The sequence below is a fragment of the Melanotaenia boesemani genome, chromosome 15 (assembly GCF_017639745.1).
Source record: "Melanotaenia boesemani isolate fMelBoe1 chromosome 15, fMelBoe1.pri, whole genome shotgun sequence".
NCBI classification, from domain to species: Eukaryota; Metazoa; Chordata; class Actinopteri; order Atheriniformes; family Melanotaeniidae; genus Melanotaenia; species Melanotaenia boesemani.
The window spans coordinates 4,724,672-4,748,048 of record NC_055696.1 but is presented as its reverse complement, the minus strand read 5'-3'; the positions used below and the strand labels follow the sequence as shown (position 1 = coordinate 4,748,048).

The 23,377-nt window shown below is 37.0% G+C and overlaps 2 protein-coding genes across 3 annotated transcripts; both read right to left on the bottom strand.

The window, feature by feature from the left end:
• Positions 1-317: 317 nt before the first annotated feature.
• pcolcea (procollagen C-endopeptidase enhancer a) lies at positions 318-8,359 on the bottom strand. 2 transcript variants are annotated; one of them, XM_042009012.1, is made up of 9 exons: positions 7,255-8,359; positions 4,342-4,450; positions 3,987-4,242; positions 2,638-2,762; positions 2,414-2,550; positions 2,045-2,331; positions 1,822-1,899; positions 1,568-1,738; positions 318-1,470 (listed from the first exon to the last, which is right to left on the bottom strand). In XM_042009012.1, exons 1-9 carry the CDS (start codon positions 7,341-7,343, stop codon positions 1,340-1,342), a joined length of 1,383 nt encoding a protein of 460 aa, XP_041864946.1. In that variant the 5' UTR covers positions 7,344-8,359; the 3' UTR covers positions 318-1,339. The 2 variants fall into 2 exon arrangements, with proteins under 2 accessions (XP_041864946.1, XP_041864945.1); XM_042009011.1 differs by having other exon boundaries at positions 351-1,470; positions 1,982-2,331; positions 7,255-8,355.
• A 3,724-nt stretch (positions 8,360-12,083) lies between these two features.
• vamp2 (vesicle-associated membrane protein 2) lies at positions 12,084-21,691 on the bottom strand. Its single transcript, XM_042009047.1, has 5 exons — positions 21,338-21,691; positions 16,635-16,734; positions 16,220-16,378; positions 15,761-15,812; positions 12,084-15,679 (listed from the first exon to the last, which is right to left on the bottom strand). Coding segments are annotated over exons 1-5 (330 nt in total). The 5' UTR covers positions 21,340-21,691; the 3' UTR covers positions 12,084-15,662.
• Positions 21,692-23,377: the final 1,686 nt, after the last annotated feature.

Below are 23,377 nucleotides of genomic sequence, written 5' to 3'. Positions count from 1 at the left end.
TTTCTCAAATGTTAACGATCAGTTAATGACATAACAAATGACAGAAAACTGTCTTTTGCCAATAAGAAGCAGCATTTAAATGACACACTGGTTTCTGTAATTCAGAGTAATATGATGGCATCCAGTTTTGTGACAACGATGACACTGAATCAGAAATGTATGTTTGCTGTTTGTTTTGCCCAAAAAAGCTAGAAAAAGGCAACATTTTTAAAAAGAAGAAAACTATAGGCTATGTTAAAGAAATTACAATACTGCTATATTCAGTTTTTAAAGTAATGATGTTGTCAATCACAAAATAACTTTCAAAAAGGTGTGAAGAGGTGACAGGACACATTTGATACACACAACTTCTGAGACATTTTGCATCACTTTATGGTAAAAACTTTGCTCAAAACCCTGTTGAACACAATCTGATACTTGGGTTTTGTCCCCTAATAGATACCAGGAAGCAGAAAACCACACTACAATCATTTTGAGATATCACATGATAATAAATGGTAAATATCCCCCAAAAAGGGCAGAATGAAAACCTCATATTAAAACAATCGGACATTTTTTTAACATTTTTTTCATGTGTCGTTAAGTTTGACAAAAAGAGAGGTAAGACTATCATGAAGAATGTTAGAAAAAGAAGAGGGATTAAAAAAAGAGGATGAAGAAGAAAACACTTGAGGCACATCTTCAGGTATTTCTGTTACAAATTGGAAGATAAAACTATTATTCAAAATTCAAACATTTACATGGTTATTATATTATAAGTAGTTATGTTTAATGTGTTATTATAAACACATGACTCTTTACATATATGTAGAGTATGTCATTAGATATATGACATCACAACTGATTCTGCACACATGGCAGGTCATGATAGACAAGAAACACATTAAATAAGGAGCCAAATTAAGAACAATATTGATTTCTCTCTCTCTCTTTTGTAGTTATACCTGGTAGATATTTCATTCACATTCACTCCATATTACACTCCAATCAAAACCGAAGACCAACCATTGAGGTGGATCTTCAGCTTATTTAAAGGTTATAATCAGTTTTCGGCACTTGTGCTGTTACTCTCCAGATCCACAAGGTGGAGTCAGAGTCATCACTGTAATAAGTTTGCAGTCAGAACTTTTCAAGGAAATATAAAACCTTTATTTAGATATAAATTACAAACACAAGGTTTGGCAGGTTTTTGACTAAAACAATGTCATTGCTTTAAAACTGGGTAAAAAAATGAAGTTATGTTTTACTGTAAAATTGTGCATTAATAGATCCATAGCTCACATTAAAATGCCTGGATTCATATGTGACGTGAGGCTGTAATTTCTTGGCTTTTATGAGGCTAACAAGGCTGGTTGTTGATATTCATCAGTAATTTGTGGTGTGGGGCTTTATATGGAGCTGTGAATGCACCCGGTTGCAAGGAACCACGTCCATCTTCATCCACCTGACCCATGATGATGTAGTTGAATCCTATAATAAAAGAAATTACCAAATTAATTGGGTTTGTGTTTTTGAGGGCATTGAAATGCTCGTCTCTTACATGCATGCACATTCTAAAAGACCTTACCTCTGCGGAGCATTGGGCACTTTTTGCACTGTGACACCAGCTTCACCGCCATGGTCTCTCCAACTTGTGTGATTGTTAGCTGACCTGCCTTGTAGGCTTTAATGAGGGAGACATTTATAGAAAGGGAGCCTCTGGGCCCAGGGGACATAGAAGTAACCTTCCCAGTTATCACTGGAAAAGGGAGGGCTTGGTTAGAGAACAACATCTGATTGGTTATATGTGTGCACATACAAATGAAGCGAGGTGGAACTTACCAAACTCACTGGAACAGAAACTGGTCTTAATGTTTCCATCTCTTTTACAGGCTTTTGCACACAGTGGATTTTGAGAAACTAAAAGAATAAAAATCATGCAAGTAGTGCATTAGAACACAGAAGGGTACTTTCTCACACATGTGCAGATGCCGTCACCCACCAGGCCTCTTTCCATTCTGCCTTGGCACAGTCACTCTCTCATCCTGACCTGTGGGGCCTTTACCTCGGCCTCTTGTGGGCTTGACTGGTTTGGGTCTCTCGGTGGGATTCAGGGCAGGAGGCGGCACATGTTTGGTGGTGGGGATGGGTGGTGGTGCAGTGACAGAAGGATGTTTGGGTTCAGCAGGCTTGGCAGAAGATTCTGAGAAGATTGATCTCCTGTCGGAGTCTATTGTTGGTGCCTGAGAACCATGTGGAATGGTGGTATAGTGGGCCAAGAATCCATCAGATGGCACACTGAGATCTGACACAAACTGGATCAATAGCACATTTCCGTTGCTAATAATGGGTCTGAGCAAGAGAGAAAAAGAAAATGGCACGTGAGTAATAGTTGTGTTTTTAAGAATAATCAAAAAGGCTTTAAAGATCTTACTGTGGGGTCCGGTCACCACAATATTTTCCTATCAGGCGTGAATCATCCTTCTCTCCACCGTTATAAAATGCCACATAATCAAACCGACAGTAGGTGTCAACCTCCAGGACAAACTTATCAAATGTCACCTGGATTACCTGAGAGAAACAGCAATGTCCTCTTATGACCACTTTAAGTCATATAAGATCAATTCTTTGCATGCTGGCAATGAATGTTTTACCAACCATATCAGGCTCCACAGTGAGGAGCCAGGAGCAGCTCGTTCCTGGTGGGTATTTGTTGTCAGGCCAGTTAGGTGTCATGATCTCACCCTGGGACTTTGTCATCTTTCCACCACAAATCTCCTGGTCTGAAAGAAGGTGTAGCAACTTCATGAGGAGAATAATTAACTTCTAGTGGAAGTTTAATACTTTCACCATGCTGGAAAGAAATATTACTGCATTAGTATACTATTTGCAAAATTCTGTTCTCCTTATCTCCTCTGTTCTTTGTTACTTTACATTCATCTGTCTCTGTTTCCTCAAGGCTTTTATTTGAAGTGGTTCTCTTGACTTGCTTTGATATGCTTTTGAGTTGTTTGTTTTCAGGTGCAGCTTATTTTCAGACTTGAGCAGCTTTATAGAGCCCTTTTAATTACAGGATCCAGATTAGTAAAAACAAAACTGCATTGTCTGTAACTTTTTGAATTTTTTTTTCTCTCTTTAAACTCTTAACAGTAGTGAAATGACAGGAAATTTGGGGGGAAAGTAGGATGAGCCATGTCAGGAGAAGGCCAGGGTCTGCACTTCCTGTCCTCATGTTTCCTGTTGTTGGGATCACCTGCCTCAATCTAATCTGTGTCATCAGTGTATTTGGGCCATGTGTGATATCCTAAAATCTCTCTGACATGTTTTCCTTTGTTTACCTACTTAATGCATCATAAACCAAAAATAAATTAAACCAAATATATATACAGTATCTCACAGAAGATCTGACATCTTGTAGTTACATCTATGTACTGGAAGACTTTGACCAAGGACACACTTTGCTATAATATCTCTAGTGGAAAAGCACAGGAATAAGACACTCATAGCAGATATAAAATAGCTAAAGAAATAGCCACATATTAAAATCTTCTCTGATGATAACACGGTTTAATCAAAAGGGGTTTTCACAACTTGGCAACCTAACAGCTCTCAGCTAATACAGTACATTAATAGTTTTTTAGTGTACATCATACTATTGAATGTCTATTTGCATATGTTAAAAACTGGAAAATGAAGATAGGCTTAACTGTCATTTTGTTCCAACTTTAGTGTAAAAACAATTTCATGGCAGTGATAGAAAATCAAAACTACAACAGCTAATAATAACATGTTTAACAAAATATATAAGCTTGATGTTCCTGCCTTTGATTTGATGCTGTGGTTGTATTTGCATGTATTTTAATAGCTTCATTTGGAGGGGCATCTGCAATTTAATTGTTTAATATAATGTCAATAAAAGGCTTCTATTTTATTCTGTATTATACTGTGCAGATAATGGGAGGGAAAACAAATAAAAAGGTGCATCACTCTGAAATGTAATGACATACCATTATAGGGTTTGGTTCCACTGAAATAAGCTACAAATCCTCTGCTCTGGGTCTCGCCATCGGTCACCATCTCCAGCGTCATGGTGTTTGTGGTAGAAATAAGATTGCCAGGCCGGAATGTTCCACAGAAGCGACCCAGTTTTTGCACTAAGTTGGAATGGCCATTGTAAACATCCAGATAATCATAGCGACATTGTGAATCAGCCTCCAGGTCAAAAATCCGGAAAGCCAATGTGACCACATTTCCCTCTGGGACCTAGAAATGAGCCAGATTATTTGTGACTACAAAACTACAAAAGTCAGCAAGGAAGCACTGGAGTATGCATCTGGACATGTTGTGTGGATAGTGACTCACGGTAATGCGCCAGGTGCATTTGCTGTTGGGTTTATAAAAGCTTGGGAACCCCTCACTGCCAACAAAGCCAGATTCTGCCACCAGGTCTCCTCCACAGTTGAACACAGGCCTGTGATGAAGTCGACAGTGGGAGTGTCATGGATGGCATTAATATGCGCTCAATGAGACCCTTTATAAATATAACATCCTTCAACCAAAAGGAATTCAACTCTACATCTTTATTTCCGGCATGACATTTTCCTAATTAAAGCATTCATTTTAATAACAATAAATGCATAAATTATACTGTAAAGTTATTGTCACAAAGACATGATTGGATTAGTTATTTAATCATATAACTTAATGTTATTAATTTTCCTCCATCCCAGTCATGTTGCAATAAAGCCTCAAAATGAATTTATTTGATGTCATTTGATTTAAACTTACGATAATATAATTATGATGATAATAATAATAATGATAGATAATTAAAGGCAAACTCATTAATTTACTGTGAAAGTTTAAGCAAAAAATATTGTCAGGCCTGAGTTATCTAAAGAGACCCCTACTGCAATCCTCCAGTAACAAGCATAGCGCACAAGCAAGTAACACTTCTACTCACAACGGTGCCAGTTTCCCAAGTGAACTCATGGTTAAATGCAAACACAGAAAATGCTAAGATTTATATTTTATCCAGCATTGATTTTATTCATAGAAAGTTAAATCAATTGATTAAAAATAATAAAATAAATAAATAAATAACTCTATCTTGCTCATCAAGATATTCTGGATATGATTTATGCCTCATCCACAACTGCCAATGGAAGCTAAAGGTCAGATTCATGTTTGAACCTGATTGATTTCTGAGCCTCAGTCAGATCTAAATTAAGAGGATGAGCGAACCAAAAATGGCAACAGCAGACTGAGAGACTGGTAGTTGTTGTTTGTGTCTATATGTTATTTATGAGCCTGTCAGGCTTATAAATTGCAGTACTGGTGCAGAGATAGGGGGTTTGCTTGCTAATTCTTTTTACTTGTAAGGGTTCTTTGTTCTTTTAGGTCAAAATTTTATAGATTGGCTTCATAGGACCCAAATATGTGTTTTTATTTCTTGTTTGGTCACTAGATGGTGTTGTGGGCTCATGTATATAGTGGGGGTGGCAACAGGTAGAGTGCAGGTGTTAATGCTTACAGATTTTTGATCGCTGTGGCGAAGTGAGTACGAACGCTGTTGTATTGTAACCATTGGGATTGCAACAGTTTTGGACATTGTGCACTATTCATCTGCCCGAAGCAATAAACTGGTGAGATCACAACGACGACGAAGCCTCCTGGATTGCTACGGACGGACACCTCCCCAGCACTGCACTGGGATGGCTATTATAGGCTTTCAAAACAGTTGTAAAAACTCTAACCTGGTGCTGTATTTTATTCTCTTGTTCTACACAAACTTCTTTTTACCAATGATTCCATCAAGTTACAGGCATTTTCAGGCATAAACAACAATATATAAATATATAAAATAAAATTGCTGTTGCCCTGAAACGTGTTATTACCATTAAGAGAACTTGTATCCTACCAGAGTTCAGGCTGTAGTATATACAACAAATTTATCTAAGACTACCACATCCCAAATTGACAGAAACTTTCTTGACAGGCTGTTTTTTTTCTTAACTAGCTTCTTTTTGTGTGTTAAAATTAGAAATAAAACAGTCAAACCCCTAACCTTTCCACATCATGCAGCATTTTCTCAGGCCTCATTGGTCATGTTTTTAATTATGAGATCTTTTAGGTCATTTTAACTTTTGACACCCAAATATGTGCTCTCAAGCAAAGAGAAAGTAACCTTCTTCTCGTGTAAAAATGTCAGCTTTAGCTAATAAAGGCATAGACTAGTTTTAATAGATGTTACACTTTATTTAGGAGGCAGAAAGCTTACAGATTATCGTGCTTTAATTCAAGCAAACTCAGCATAAAGCTAAATCGTTTAAAGCAGTTTGAAGCTTGAAGCTGGTTCTATGTGAAACAAAAAAGGATGCTAGATGATATACTTATCATTCTTTCACTATGAATTTCAACCCATTAATATGATTACCATTACTTGAACCTCACTGAACTGCAACCAGTAAATATCAGATTTATGACAAGGTTAAATTTATTTAAGGAAACAGTTGATGACAGAAATCATGATTGTCATATGAAGACAGTCATTAAATTTTTTCCCAGACGCATGACTCACTGAGGGTCAGTAAGAGCTCATTTTACAAAGGAAAATTTCCTGTTTGGGATTTTGCCAGCAGTGATACACAAGTCCATTTGTAAACTGTGAGCCAAGAAAAATACTGAAGTCATTTTACAGTGTGTTAACTTTGTGGAGTTTGTGCTCACCTGGGAAAACATTTTAGACTATTCATGACTTCTTTTTTTTTTAGATTTAGAAAAATGTGCTTGCTATTACTCTTTCAGATGACATAAACAAAGTTTTGAAAGAAGAAAACAGAAATCTGGAATGCCAACACAGGATCCAAAAGAAAGTTGTTTCCCTAAGTAAGAGCTAAGACAGCAGAACCCCCACATGCTGACTGAAGCCAATATATCCAGAGCCAGAGCCAAGTTTCTCTGAACTGACCCCACAGGCTGAACCCAAAGCATTAACATCTGTGGCAGCTCAGCTTGCAACATGAGCCAAAAACAATCAGGATAACTCTGTGCTTAGTCAAAAAGGAAAGAATGTAGGGTACATGGATAGGAAAAAATCAGTATTAGACAGTGAGACTTTCAATCTAAAATCCATATAACTAAAGGAACCCTCTGCACAAAGCAGATCTTTTACCACAGGATTAGAATCCTCACCTAAAATATCTACAAGGTTATATAAAGGGGGATTCAAGAGCATTCCCTCTTAAGCACACAGGTTACAGTCTGTGACCTTACTTGATGTTACTGGTCTGCTGAGCCTTGGTCCATCCTAAAGTCAAAGACAGGAACAAGAGGAGCCCCCCGGTGCAGCCTGCATGCATCATGGTTCAGTACGCACAGAAAGCAAAGCAGACTATGGCAAAAGAGGAGGATGGTATGAGGACATGAGAGGTAAGAAAAACAGTGGAGGAGGAGGTCGTTTGTTCATGAGGGGCGGAGAGAATGAATGAGTGGAGAGGAATGAGAAAGAGGGGGAATTCAGGAATAGATTGAGACAGGCAAAGATGCTGAAACGACGACAGTGGTGAGTTAGAGCCGTAAGGGGGGTGACGTGAACAAGAACGGAGGGAGAAAAAGACTCTAATTGGAGCCAGATGTTTTCCTTAAAATAATCCAAGTTTGAGTATAAGTAGGGGATATCTAAGAAACAGGCTCAGGGTTAAAGAACTCAAGTTCAGTAAGGATTGGACCACTTGACAGTAGCTGTCTGGCTTTTTATATGGTTAAATTAGAAAACTTAGATGGTTTAGATGACCATTAACTCCATCCTGTGTCTGGCTGGTCATTACACAGGGCTCACAGGTGGAGGCAGAGCCTGAGGCTCTACAGGTTCTCAACAAGAGGGGTCATAAATCTTTGCATTCCACAGTCGACCAGAGGTGAGACCTTTAATTTACTAACAAAATGCTTCTCCCCATAAAATCATACATCTTTGCCATTTAGTATAAAAAATGCATACAATACCCAGAAAATATGTTGGAAGCTCTAATCTGTCCTAAATCTATAAAAGTTTCCTCCTTTCTTAACATATTTCCATGACTTCTGGGATTTTTTGTGGTTCTACAGCATCTAGTCAGAGTGTCTCCATTTACCCTCACAATCCACCAAGGCAATAATAACATTCAAGAAGGGGGAGTTTTCTTTCTCTGTTAAAATTTTGTGATCCACATTTCCACAAAGAAATTGGCTGGTGACATGCAGCACATAGTTAAGGAGCTTTTGTTTTTCTTTTTCTTCTTCTTTTAATGGAGAAATGGGTTTGGGGCATCCCAGCTTTCATGAAATAGTTATGACGAGGACTTAAATAGTTTTGGTGCTTGTGAGGAGCTGGTCCCACTGTGTTTTTATGAAGAACCAAAATCTTGATAGGAATCAGTAGGAATGCTGTGAGATGCAGGAGTCCGTTGGGGGGGTGCTCACAGTGTTTTTGCTACCATTATGTGTGGGAGTGAGAGTGACCTTTAAACTTACCAGTAATCAAAGCCAAGAGTTTAGGTTTCTGCAATAACTCCTGACATATTTCTCAAGCTGGATCTGCATTCCTTTTTGGAAAGTCAAAATGAACGGCTGTAGGGGAGTCCATGAGTGGTGTGAAGGTGAGGGTAAGGAAGGAGAGAAGGGGCTGGTTAAATCAGAGAAATGGAAAACAAACTTAAAATGATCTGACAGAAAGATTAACGAAGTGAAAAGTTGCTCTTAAGCCTGAGTGTTGTTTTTGCACACATTTCCTCAGCTAATCACTCACCCATAATGTCCAAGCTAATCTCTTTAGAATTTCTCAAGATTTAATCATATTGCTATCAAGACATGGAAAACAGATGAAAATAAATGCATGCAGCTGAATCTAACTGAGACCATGTTTTACTCAAACTAGACCCATGTGTAGACCCATCTGGTCACTATTGTGGTATGTTTCAAATTCAGTCTTTGAAGTCCAGCCTATATAATGCCATGAGGCTCTGGCTAAAAACTTTTTTTTTTCACATATGTTAAGATTTGATGAAACAAGAGGTTATCCTGCTTTAGCTGCTCCATACAGCAATAATAATATTAATAATAAGAATGTTTTCCTGGATGCACTTCACACTGAATGTGCATTTCATGATAAAATATTTTGTACTTTTTTATGTATATAAAATGTGCCAGAAAGCACTCAAATGTTCTGTCACACTGGATCTTGCCAAAAAAAAAAAAAAAAAGTAAAAATTAATTAATAGTACAGTGTATCATGTGTAAAACAAGGCCAAGTATAAATAATATTGAGGCTACAAAAAGTGTATCTCACTGATTCTCAAAAGATGATTTATATAATTATTTTAATATAAGTCATACCTTCACATATGGTATGACTTATTGGCTTCTGAAGTTGACAAACTCACTACAAAACTGTTGTCGAATTCATGGGAATACTGCACCGGATGCTATGGTGATAAAGTCACTGTTTTTGATGAATTGTAGGTTGCATGGGGAAACCAACTGATGGCGATTAAAATTGGTTGTGATGTGATGTATAATCAGCTAATCAACAGCTGTCTCTCTGAACGTTGGCTGGCAGCTACACCAGTTGCTATGGTGACACCTTGTGGTGAAAACGTAAAACTACAGTTTAGGTGGTGAATCAGTTTTAGACTGGTTACTGAGATGCTTTATCTTCTCTAACAATATCAGTTTAAATCATTTAACTGTTGTAGAAATACATTTACTAGTTTCAGTGATGTGATGTGCACGCTCACTAGGGTTCATGTCGTTCTGGTGCATTCTGTTTGGGTGATTTGGACCTAGAATTTCAAAGTCGACCTTCACTCTTTTTAGTCAGACTACTGTGGAAAATTTAATACTGACAAAGAAGAAAAATAAATTAATAAAAATATAAGCACTATAGTGTTAGTTGTTCTTCACGAGCAAGCAGGAAAACATGCTAATAATAAATAAAAGTAACCTTGACGTTAATTAGCACGTGGAATGCTAAATGCTAGACAATTTACACACGAGCTATGCTAACTTCATGGGATAAAATATGTAGTTAAAGGTACAGGAAAGGTGAATGAATAGCATGAAGTGTTGCTAAATGCGGACTGTACTGTAGTAACCGGAAGTGACGCTCACAGGTTTGTACTACGAAATTTAATTAATTTGATACACATGTACCTTCAACTTCTACGGTCTTCTCTTTTCTTATAAGGAATATATATATATATATATATCCCATAACTTGGTTTTGTTTGTGAATCTCCATGTATCCTGAATAAGTCTTGTATACATAACTTCCTTGAGATTATTTACATTTCATATTATTCTCCTGACATATTTCATTTAATTTTAATAGGTGTTGCCAATCATGATTTCACTGTGGTAATATTACCACTTTTAAGTAACATTGTTGCTGTGTCTTCTAGCACATTAGACTATAGTTCTTCATCCTCTGAAAGAGGAAAATAGTTTCCATGGCTGCTCTTTGGGACTAAAAGCACATATCATGTATTTGTGTAGCCTAAAGTGTTTTGGGAGATTCATAGTGTAACTCAGATGTGTGACAGCAACACACTAAACCAGACTCTGGACGAATGCAGAAACATGCAATTTATGGCTCCAGGTCTTATGTTTTATCTCTCTATTGGTAATAAATTTCTGCTTATTCACACAAGGTCAGTCAAGGTTCCAAAAATTGCAATCAAATTTACATCTTCTCATTGCTGCACACACACAAAGCACATGAAGCACACACAAAAGTACATGTTGTCACAGATACTTTTTCCAATATACATATATTTCATGATGTTCATCAATATAATAAGACATTGATAGATTTACACTACAATTATTTCTTGTACTTTTTCATTCAGTCTCCTCTCCTTTACGCTGAATCATCCTTTTTTTTTCTAAACCCATACCAAAGGACAGCATGATAAATCTATCAATAAATAAAAGCAAAAGGAAAAGTGAGAATAAAATAAAACTGAGCACATTGCCCATGATCCTCCAGTCTCGTCCCTCCTTGTAAGGCTAGATGAACAGGGGCAATGTGGGCCTTCATCCCTGACCCCCCCCCCCCCCCCCCCCCCCCCCCCCCCCCCCCCCCCGAAAAAAAAAGAGAATGAAAAGAAAGAACTCTTTCCTTAAAGATAAACCAAATTTAAACAATAAATATATGTCGTAGATACAAACTGTTATTTGATGTAAACGGTAGAATCATTCTAAGCGTTCTGGACAATTGACGGCAAAAATACTTTTTCCTCATCAACTTCCCATTTTCTTTACCATTACCCATCAATGCTGATACACAAACAATTCAGTGACATCTGGAGTTGTTACTAAACAGATGCAAAATAAAAACACAATATTTGGTTTTAAAAAAAATTCAAACATGTTAAAATATGTTAAGTTGAATATTTTCCATCTTAAGCCATTCAGAGAACATTCAGTGATCAAAAGGTTCCCTCCTGTTGCTGCGTTCATCTCTTTTTGGGGTGACTGTACATTTTCATGACAGTTTGTTAAAATTTTTAGGTCCTTGTTCATCTCATTCTGATAGTTTTTTACTTGTTTGAATTGTCAGTTGTAAATTAACATGAACTCCAACAACCGAGATGGTCTAAACACCATTTCTTGTTGGTGACTTACTTTTTGGATCACCTCCAAAATGACTTGAACGCATTGTTGAGATCACTGAACAGTTCTTTAGGTTGACACAAGACAATATTCTCTACTCAGTCATCCCATTGAATTGAAGGAATCACAACAGAAAAAGTGCCACGATGATAAAATATATGCACACTTTCTTTTCATACAGACATTAAAGCAACAGGGGAAAAAAAGAGAGAGAGAGCACTCACTTCATTTTCACTTTTGTGACCAAACTGCTTGAGCACTCACAGGACAACAGTTGGTTTTATGGATAACACATAAGTCCTACCCCAATCAGTAGTGTTCTTTCACTTCAGTCCACGGTGTGTTAAAGTCCTGTAAAATGGCTAAATTGACCACATTTATAACCTTATCATAATTTTCTATTGCCAAAAGAATCCAATTTTGCAGTGGCTTATATAGTTTTGTCCATATATATATATATATATATATATATATATATATAATGGTAAATTGCAAATGCCTTAAACCTGAGGATATAGGACCCCTTACCCCCCAAAACACCCCCTATTACAACACCAAACAATGCAGAATTCTATAACATTTTTCTTGGTTTTGTCTGATAGCTATAGTTAATTCACACAGCTTTTCAACACAATGGAGACACCAAAAAGAAAACAAGAAGACTTGTGCTATAAATAGTTACAGGATCATGTGTCTACAAACTTGGTACAGATTAAAGAAGCTCCTCAGACCTGGATACACATGATAAGGGGAGACTGTGTTTGAGATCTGAAACATGTGGCCCTCATGTTTTGGTTTAACTTGCATATGTTAGGATGGCACACTCACAAGCCAAACTGACACACCATATATAAATTATAATATATTGTGTGATAGCTTAAGGATCCTAAAGATAGGGGAAGGGTATAAGCTATTTGAAACAGGCTCATACAGTTTAAATAGCAGGTTTCTCTTCACTTGTTTTTGATGGCAATTGGCAGCGTAAGCACGAAATCTGGTCTTTGGTAATTGTCTGCTGTTTATTTTTGCTCTGTGTTGGAGAAAAAGACATCTGGGGAGCAAGGATGCATGTTTTTGTTAGGATTGGGCTCTTTTCTAATAGGGCTGGCTGACAGATCTGCAACCTCTCTGCTTGTGTACTTCAATGGTCAAGGAAACAACGTGCCCTCACTCTGAGATTTAAGCGGCCTAATCTGTCAGGATAAACTGGGGATATTCCCAAGACAGAGCTATTCTAACACACACACACACACACACACACACACACTGAAGTACTTGCTCACACACAGTAGGAATTTGAATTAGAGAGTTGAGTTGAGCAAAAGGGGACAGGTTTGTCTACTCTGCTGGTGGGAAAGATAAAGAGACAAGGCTACAAAGGCTTTCCATACATTTTGAAATATTCTAGCTCCTGCTTTAAGATTTAAAGTTCAGTTCATGCATTTTAGATTTTTTTTTTTTTTTTATCAACGGCAATAAATTATTTGCCAAACAGCAACCTGGTTATAATTCAATACAAAAGAAAGCTTGTAATTTCTCAGTTAAACTGATTTAATTGAATAGCTGAACTACAACTATTTAGGAGCTTTGATTTACCACAACCACAAGAAATAACTTAGTGGTTGCAAGTAAAGTGGTTTTAATTCCTTTAAATGCCTTTGGCGGCCTTAAAGAATTTCAGAAAAATGCCTTCAAAAGCTAATGTGTTCAAGGCCTTAGTTTGATGGTACATTTTACAATTGAAAAACCAAGTGCTTTGTATTGCCCTGCTCTTCCATTCATAGCCAAAAGGTTAACATGCCAAAAAATGTTCAGAGAAATGGGAAGACCACACCAGTGTGGGCACCAATGAATGAAATAACTGCAATAAGAAAAGAAGCTTCTCCCTTAATGCTTGGCAGTGTATAACGCACAGAGCTGAAATACAAAAAACACACCAGACAGAGGTAAAGAGGAGCTCACTGTTGTTGGCAGCAAGTGGCACTGATTGCACAACTCCTCTTTACCTGTCTGCTCCACACAAAAATATACTATAATAAAAAATATAATCTATTATATTTAAAAAAGAAAAAAAGGCCTTAACTAGAGGGAGAAACACTGAGACAGAATCACTGCGCTAGTAAAATAGTCTTCTTAGGAATGCTACAGTTTATTTTTTATTATGTTTTTTGTCCCTAAATGGACCATAAATTTCTCAACCAGCCCCAAAGTAAATTAAGTGTAGACCTTTGTCCTTTATTCCTGGATCTGTAAGGCTGAAATGTCCTCATTTAGTTATTATTTTTTTTAATGTGCTCTTCATGTTGAGAGTTTTTGCTGCACCAGCGTTTCTTTTGGCCAGGCTGTGAAGCAGCCAGACAGCGCCATCAAAAACAAGGTTGATTGTGCATTTTTAACACATCCTTTTTCCACAGTCAGCCACTCCCCAGACACTAACTTAAAGTGTGAGGGTCAGTTTGACTGAAAACTACAAAAACTAACAAAAGTAACTGAGGACTAAGGCTTTTCAGTGTCCACATAGGGAATGGACCAGTATAGCCTCACCTTTTGCAATAGAACCATTCAGTCCCCTGGCATTAGAACTGATTTCCAAGCCCATATGACTGCTTTGACATACATGTATTTCCACAGTATACTGTTTGTAAGTGTAATATTAAGGTAACATCACTAATTTTACAAAAAAAAAAAAAAAAAGAAAGAATTTGGATTGAAAGTCTGATCCCATTTATCCAAAAATGTTCTCTTACAGCTATTTATTACAACTATTTTTTCCTATGATTTGCATGACCAACGTTACTAACACAAGTTTCATTGCATGTTTTTTTTAAGGTACTTACATTTACATGTGCTACAGTAAGAGCATTTGTACTAGACTGCAATGAAGGAATGTTTTCGAAATAAGACACTACGTAATATTCAAATAAAAAATAAACATCTACAGACATTGGTCCAACTTTACTATGGCAGTTTAAATTATCAGAGGAAACTGAGGTGTCCAAGCATGCCTACAGACAGAGGACGAATTGGGCATTAAAGACACTTGAGATGGTAGAGAAAAGAGAATCACACTCAGTTAATGAAAGGAAAAGATGGACAGGGCTGTGATGATCACCAGAGATTAGCTTCACAAGTCATGCATTATTTGTATGTTTGATCAGTGTCAGTGAACATCAACTCTCCCAAAAATACAATACCATACAAGAAGCTAAAACTTAATGTCTTTTAAAAGTGTAAAGTTATAACAAACTAGAGCTGAACCAGAAAAAGCCTGGGGAATTTATAAGGCTTGTTCCATTTGTGGAAAACCTCAGATTTCTATAACTTGAAAGCATGTATTTCAGTTCAAGTTGTATTTCTCCTGGGCTTATTTTCAACTGTCTTGGTGGATAAGAGTAAAGCAGAGAGATGGAAATCAAATGGTATGCCAGTAGTTACATGGAGACTAGCTCCACTGTGCAAAAGCACACCAAAAAGATGTAGAACAAGCAGGGGACCAACAGGTGATGAGAACATGCAAGTTACACACTTCGATTAATAGGCAGTAGTTAACGCTGAAGCATACGTAAAATTAATAAAAAAAAATAAAAAGTACAAAATGCACACACACACGCACACACACCTACAAAACAGTATATATCAGAATAAAACTCTACAAAGAACTATATATATATCAGTTATGTAACAATTATCGCCAATTGTTGTTTCCTTTTCTGTTGTTGCATTGTCACAAGTGTTTGGTTCTCAGTATGGCAGGTTAGAAAAGCCAAGAGTACCCAGAAAGGAGACAGGGCCACACACTCACAGGACAAGTATTGACAGGGGTCCAGAGGCGAGGTGGTGGAAGTGGGGGAGCCATGGGGCCCTGAAGGGTTTAGGGGTGTTATATCAAGGCTAAATGGGGAGATATACGTACATATAATAAATTATCTGTGGTTAATTTTGTCATCAATTAGAGGTTGTTTTTTGTTTGGTTTTTTTTGTTTTTTTTCTGTAGCAAGGAAGCTGGGATCAGACTGGGGTAGGAGTAACTCTTCTTAGGTGCTGAAGTACACTGTCGAAAGAAGGAAAAAAAGAATTAGTGAAGCATTACTTATGTGTGATGACTGATTTCTGAGTGCACAAGAGTTCTTACCAATAATGACAATGAGGACAATCACGCATATCACACCCAGGATAATCATCATCTGTAGTCAGAGGTTTAAAGAGAGAAACAGAGCAATTAGGAAAGTGGTACATTTGATTATAAAAATACATTAAATACAGAAACAAATTCTTAGGAGCACAGCTGAAATCAAACAAAGACTATTTAAGATATAGTCTTAAATATAGAACTATTTAAGTTCAGATATATCTTACTAATTATGTTTAAATGTAATGAATTTCATCAGCTGCTCTGCTGCGTAGCTGCATGGCATGATGTGGCATTATGGTTATCCTTGAGGCAATGTGCTGTTTTGCAATAACATGATGTTGTACAGTAAATAAAAATAAACAACATTTCTATCCTCAAATCATCCACTGAAATATGATTTTTTTGAGTCTGACACAGCTTGTAAACACACTTTTGTTAGCTGAACAAGCATGTCCTCACCTTGGCATTCTTCCACCAGTATTTATTCTTCAGTTTTGCAGCGCTGGTCTCAAACTGAGAGGCTCCAGCCTGCAGGGCATCAGCCCTATCATCCAGTTCTGACAGCTTCTGATCACGCTCCAGAACCTTATCCACGTTTACACGCATAATATCCACCACCTGGGGAAAGAAATGCAAAGCAGTGTGGTCTAATCAGCAATTAGACAACATGACTGAATAGTTCAACAGGATGGAGCAAGTCTGCTATATATCAATTAAAGTTATAAGTATTTTTCTTTAATTAACAGGTCAACCACAGCACTAAAAAAATCCCAAAATGGTACAAGTCAAACCAACTTCATTGATTTTCCCTTAATGGATCAAACTTTTTTAAATTTTAAGAAATGTTTGTAGTGATAAAACAAGATGCTCTCACCTCATCCACCTGTGCCTGTGTCTGCTGCAGACGGCGGTTGCTGGTAAGGTTGGGAGGCTGATTCCCTCCTTCAGGTGCAGGGGCTCCAGCTGGGGCAGACCTGATAGAAAAAAAAAAAGAAAAAAAAAAAACACACACACACAAATATACATTAATAGACATAAAGAGACAAATCTTCATGATAAAATAAGGCTGATGTTACTTTACATCAATTAAAAATCCAAGCAGAAGTGTTTTACCCGATGAAATTATTTAATATTTCACACATGTATGACTCATGTTTGTCATTCTCAAAAAAGAAAGAAAGCAGCTTGCTTGAAAAAAAAAGACTATTTTTCCATTACATTTCATTGTTCTTATGATAGCATATTAACTGAGGTTACAATAGAAAAAATCCTATTCAATATGTATTTATATATTTTCTTCTGTTATTCTTTGTTAAATGAGAAAATCTGTCAGCATCAGTTACATAAACAAATAAATATTCCATACAGAGTTACCACCTTGAATGAGGAAGTACAGATCAAAGATCTCACATGGCTTTGCTTTGTCATTTTGCTGCATAAGATTATCCACATGTCCTCACACAACATGTGTTTGAGGCAAAGATCAGGCAAAACGTCAAATAAAAGTGACGGGTCACGAAACACACTTGGCTCATTCTTCATTTAGTTGTTGGTTAATTTGCCCAAAGTGTGGGAATTAATAACTGAGATGTGATTGCCACCACAGCTGTATGGAAAAGAGATTTAACACAGAATCAACTCTAATTAGGAAGAACTGAAGATTTCATTGGAACTAAAAGTACAAGGTTTAATCAGCTAGAACTATATGGACTGTGTAAAAATATATAAATACATAAATGAAACGGAATAAAATAAAATAAAACTTGGTTTCACAATTTTTAAATGTATTTGTTATGTCCTGTTTATTGTGGACTCGAGTGACCCGTTCTTCTGGGTGTACTGTGAACAGATGATGGTCACAGCAAGTCACAGAGTTAAAGTGAAAGTGTCATATTTTCACTGAAAAGTGAAAGCTTCATGAAAACTGCCTCCAACATTAACATGTATTGTGCTAGCACCCTCATCACATTGAAGCAAGAAAAACAAATACAACAGAAAAATCAAGAATTCTTCTTTTATAAATTTATAAATTATTTAATTTAATTTTATATTATCTAAATTTTCTTTGTACCTCTTAATGTCAAATGTCATTCACTTCCACAAAAATCTGTTAATAAAACAGCATAAAAAATTAGTGAATTATAAAGAAAAGAAGATAAGCTAAATGATCAAAAAAAATTTAGAGCAAGCATCATGGAACAGTTTACAGTCTAAACATCATTGCATTCTTAATTAATTAACAGGCCTTTACATTACAAATTCCACTGTACTATTTATTTATTTATTTTTGAACAGGCACTAGAATCCATGTTTAAATAAAATCTGACTTTCAGCTCTTGAATAAAACCAAAAGTGATTTAAAAGAACATCACAACTGGGTGTTAATAAAATCCTCTTTGATTACATTTATTAACCCGCTGCCACATTTTCCAAACAGTATCCAAGTTTGAAATCAGTAGGGAAAAGAGATTGCTAATTTAAATTTATAATAGCCTTCCCTGGACCCCTTTTTCTTGCATATTAAAGTTTTTTTCTTTTTAGGTCAGTCAGCAGACACTAAGTCATTTGAAGACAGAGACTCTTCTGCAGGTGAACATTTAAGCCAAAGATGCAGAATAAACAGCAGATATGATTACAATCAATTAAAAAATTAAGCTAGCAAACTGAACATGGTTGTCAAATAGCATTTTAGCAATATTAATTAATATAATATTAACATCAATTTATTTAACTTTAAATAAAACTCTGCAAAAATATTTAGTAATTCAATGTTTCAATGTAGCAGCAGATACATGGAACTACTTAGACTCTCATGTGCTTATTCTGCCATATATCAAGCTATTTTACATCATTAATCACACGGTCAAATGTAGACTAGGAGTTTATAATAAAGCCAACCCTACAGCATCTTCTGACAAACATGCCTTGGTTGAAACAATGAAACTTTACTACTGAAAACAAACTCAGTACAAAGGTGACCCTTACACACTCACACACTACTAATCCCCTAACAACAACAAATCCTTTAGAGTAGTTGACCTGATGCTGCTGGTGGTCACTATCAGCTGCCAATCAGCCTGAGCAGAAAAGAGCTTTTTTAAAACACTCAAGACTACCTGGAATCTCCATGTTATTGTCTGTATTGCATAAGCTATATATATTTAGCAATAATGCAGCAGTACAGTGTAGCATTGTTTCATCTGTGTGTTTACACATTAGCAAACACATGGTGCAAAACATGGTTCTACAAATAGTTTATTCACTGCCTGATATCACACTATAAAAACTGACATGTAATTACTATGTCCTTCTTTTTATGGGCTATGTGCAATGTGTGCAGAGGGTTATGCTGTCACCACTTCTCAGCTAACATCAGGAAGAGTTTTCAATGCAGCAGCAAACCTCTTGGGTTTAATCAAGCCAGGTGGATCATTTTTTTATTTATTTTTTTGCTACTCCTGTGCATACTCTTCTTTGCCCCTTCTTTTATATACAACTAAGTATTTCCTTGTTTCCATAATTATGGCACAAAGGTTTGAAATCTCACCCAAATATATGGATTTTATTATTTCAGTTTCAGAATCAGAAAGTCTTTTCACACTAAGACATCTAACATAACATACTAGAAATGTTACATATCACAGGACTCCCTCTTCAGCCCACTGCTAAAATGAAATATTCTATGAAAGCTAAATATATTCAACCTTCTTATAAGAGAGTGCTTATTAAAATAGTCCCTATGGTTTCCAATAAGGTCTGCTGCAACTTTGACAGCTCTAAGATTTTCAGGGGCCTAAAATGGAATGATGAAGACTTACAACATATCCCCAAAGGACATGTCCAGACAACCACACAAACACACACACACACACACACACACACTCACACACACATATTTATATATATATATATATGATAGATAGATAGATAGATAGATAGATAGATAGATAGATAGATAGATAGATAGATAAATAGATAGATAGATAGATAGATAGATAGATAGATAGATAGATAGATAGATAGATAGATAGATAGATAGATAGATAGATAGATAGATAGAGTTAGTTTCTATCTATCTATCTAACTAACATTTTTCTAGTCACTGTCATGTAAAACAGCCCTTGTCATTTTCAGCACTGGAGAGCGACATTTCAGCACTGGACAGCGCCTCAGCAGCCCAGACCAACAACCGTCATATCCATCCCTCTCTGTCCCATTCCATTTCATGTTACATGACTTTCACCACATACTGAGGGCCACCATGTCTACATAAGGTCCAGTCAAAATCTACTGGTTCACAACAGGCCTGTAAATACACACAGCGTCTACCAAACTGAGGGCGTGGAGGTTTCCTTATAAATGGGGATTTTGAGCACTTGGATGTTCTTACCACCAAATTTGGCAACAAACTTACCCCGTAGCCCACAGTGGAAATGTTAACATACATGACACCACTGTTGACTGACATGTGTGTCGACACCAGGCTACTTCAACGTCATAACTGCTTGCTGTACTGGAAAACTAACAGATGGGGCTGTCACGGCTACCTTTTCTTATCCGGTCATTTTTATATTTGCATGACGTGCAGTTAAAATAATCCAGAAGAAAACAAAATAAGATAATATGATTTTCGAGAGCTCATTTAACCAAGAAGAGACAGCCTTCCTGAAATGTGAGGAGAAATATAGCTGTCCGCCCTCGCATGACAATCGACGACATCCAGTGAGAGGCTAGGCTATCCCCACCCCCCGCTGGAGATTGCAAATATCATGTAAACTAGGCCTAAGCCTAATTTTAGCTAATAATACAATAGTCAAAAACTAGGTACACTGAGTATCGAATATTTTCAAAGCTACACTTGTTCAACAGGCTTTATAAACGGACTGACGCTGCTCTAACAGCCTGTATGATTTGTTCAACGTTGTGTCCTTGCTGTTTCTAGAATTAGCCTAATCGTCAGCCGCGGTTCAGCGACACTAAAATTAAGCCTCCGATATGTTCAGAGGGTGAAAAAGGCTTTACTGAACTTCACGTTATCTTACTTCAGGTTTAATTAGCGTGTGGTTAATCGCATAGACGGTGTCCTTTTCAATTCAAACCAGCCTAAACTGGAAAGAAAAAATGCGCGTGTGCGTGCGTGCTGGCTCAAGTGAGACGGACGATAAAATGAAAGAGCTGTAAGAGGGGGGGAAAAAAAAAAAAAAAAAAAAAAAAAAAAAAAACACGCACAGCTTGTTTACCAGGCAGAGTGAGAAAATCAGGCTAATAATGTAACATAAAGCCGATGCCTCCGTTTGTTTCAAGGTTAGGCCGACGCGTTGCTTCTATACATTCATGTTTGTGTCACGCTACCGGACAGATACTGCTGTGAAATTACATTCAGTAACAATATTTCACCATTATTAACATAATACTCGGGAAAACACTCGTAGTACTCGATGGCTTGGAAATGCAGAGGGCATCTCCGACGGTGTAAATCCCCAACAGCCTGCCAGTTATCAGTCGTGAGGACAGAACTGTAATAAGGAGGATTTATGCTTTGGGGGGAAAAGAGCTTTAAAACAATGATGTACTTACATTTTCCTGGTTGTATTAGCTAGACAGCTGCGCTGAAATCCGGACTGGAAATGTTAGCGCGTACTAAGTGGCTGGCAGATGGATGTGGATTGCCTTCTACGCTCTTCTCTACCCTCTGGCAGCTTTTGGTTGGTTATTGTGGCGTTTCCCTGCCTATGTATCCTAGGAGGAGCACTGGTTTGTGTCTGTCACTGAGCTATGTCCCCTTGCTGTTAATGCTTCTTTCCCCCTTTTTTCTTAACTATTTTTCTTCTGTGGCGATGCGGCACTTGCAGGCTGTTACTAGAGCCTGACACTGTCCGAGTCTGTGCGGTAATGAAGGTGTAATAAACAGCCGCTTGGATTAGGCGGACAAAGATGGCTCGGTGACGTCAGCAGTGGCGAGTTTCATGTTGAAATGAGTGGCCAGGAACTACCATCACACCCTTTTACTGCACGGGACAGCGCCGTTTTTATCCGCACTAGCCGTGACTGGAAGTCTAAGCGTGTTTCTTTTGATGACATTACATGTTATAGCCAAGCTCAAAATAAAAGCTCCTCAAAAGGAGCTTAAGTTGATTGCAAGGCTGTATGTCAACAAAATGGCGTTCCTCGAATGGGGGTGTGGCGAGGTTCACCGTTGGTTCCTGCTATCATTCAAAGTAAATAAGGATGTGGGTATGGTGAATAGTAAACCCACCTGACAAAAGTTTACAAATAATTTTGATGACAGACAAAACGTTCCTGACGTTTTAGTTTGAGTTTGGTTATCAGCACCTGTGGACCCTATTTGCTTCCTCAGAGGTGCTTCAAGAATCCCCACAACAAAATAAAATGAAATCTTGATCAGAAACCATTCGAGAGAACATAAAATGTGTGAAAAGCTATATGTGTATAAAGATGTTGTGGCTTGTGACGTTTTTTAAATATACTGAAAAATAAGTAAATGTATAAGGCAAGGCAAGGTAATATGTTCTAGTTTACCATTAACCAAAAAGGATATAATAACCTCATCTGCAGCAGAATCCAGTCAATGAAACAAATAACAAGTATAAAAATTGTGTTTTGAAAGCTATATTTACCGAAGACAAGAAGAAGATGAAGAAAACTGTTTGCATTTTTGTCCAGAGACTTAATTTAAGAGAATAGTGTGCAGCATCGTTATCTGTTTCCAGGTATCAGCATCTCTTGGGGTGCGGTATTTGCCTATAATATAGAATATTGTAAACTCTAACCCACTTGACACAATAAGTGTCCCATAGTGAGAATAAACACAGACTGGGTGGACTTTTGTGTGGTAGAATGGAAACTATATTTCCTTTTATTGTCTGTATTAATATGTATTACAGTTATAAGGGTAAACACTTAATCCATAAATGGAGATTATAAATGTGCTCAAATGTAGACAAATATAATAAAGTAAATATAGGGCTGTTATTAAATCTTCTTCAACACAATTTAAAGTGAGATTCTTCCATTTACTTAATTATTTTTTAACAATCATGTCTGTTGGATAAACTTTTGTTTAAGCATTTCTACTTTAAGTTTGTCTGTTATCTTAAAGCTAAAGCTTGAGGAGCAAGAAATATTCTACTGCTTGAAGTCAGAATTTTTTCCTTTTACAGCACCACATATTTCTCTTGAGATGTTCATTTAGTTTCTGTATTATTTGCATAGTGTAACTCCACACATTCACAAAGCATATGTGCATGAATTTGACAGAGAACTAACCAAATGACAAAAGTATTGGCTGTCAGAATAACTTCAGTGCACCTTGGGATCCTGGAAAACCTTTATTTTGGGGCTGTTTTATGATAGGGTGATGGTGATTACTCAGAACAACTCTGAGATGATTTGAGGTGGCCTAAATCATACTTGCAAAATGTCCCCTTAATATCACAGCCGCTGGTTCCCATCTCGTAGCAAAGCATGAGTAAGTTTCAGTCTCAGCCACATGGTGGCACCAAAGGACATCTTTGTCTGGAAAGTGTTGTCTTAGCATCTGTCCTTTTCCACTGTTTCAATTTTCAGATCACAAACATTTTATGGTCTTTGTGATAA

Bases quoted from the DNA above. Each gene is read 5' to 3' on its own strand.
- vamp2 (XM_042009047.1), bottom strand. The intron at 16,379-16,634 runs GTGAGAGCATCT...TTCTTTCCCCAG, and splicing joins CACAGGCACAGGTGGATGAG to GTGGTGGATATTATGCGTGT. The intron at 15,813-16,219 runs GTGAGGACATGC...CTCTGACTACAG, and splicing joins ACTGGTGGAAGAATGCCAAG to ATGATGATTATCCTGGGTGT.
- pcolcea (XM_042009011.1), bottom strand. From the start codon at position 7,343: ATGATGCATGCAGGCTGCACCGGGGGGCTCCTCTTGTTCCTGTCTTTG. The intron at 4,451-7,254 runs GTAAGGTCACAG...ACTTCATCACAG, and splicing joins CAGCAGACCAGTAACATCAA to GCCTGTGTTCAACTGTGGAG. The intron at 4,243-4,341 runs GTGAGTCACTAT...GCTCATTTCTAG, and splicing joins AATGCACCTGGCGCATTACC to GTCCCAGAGGGAAATGTGGT.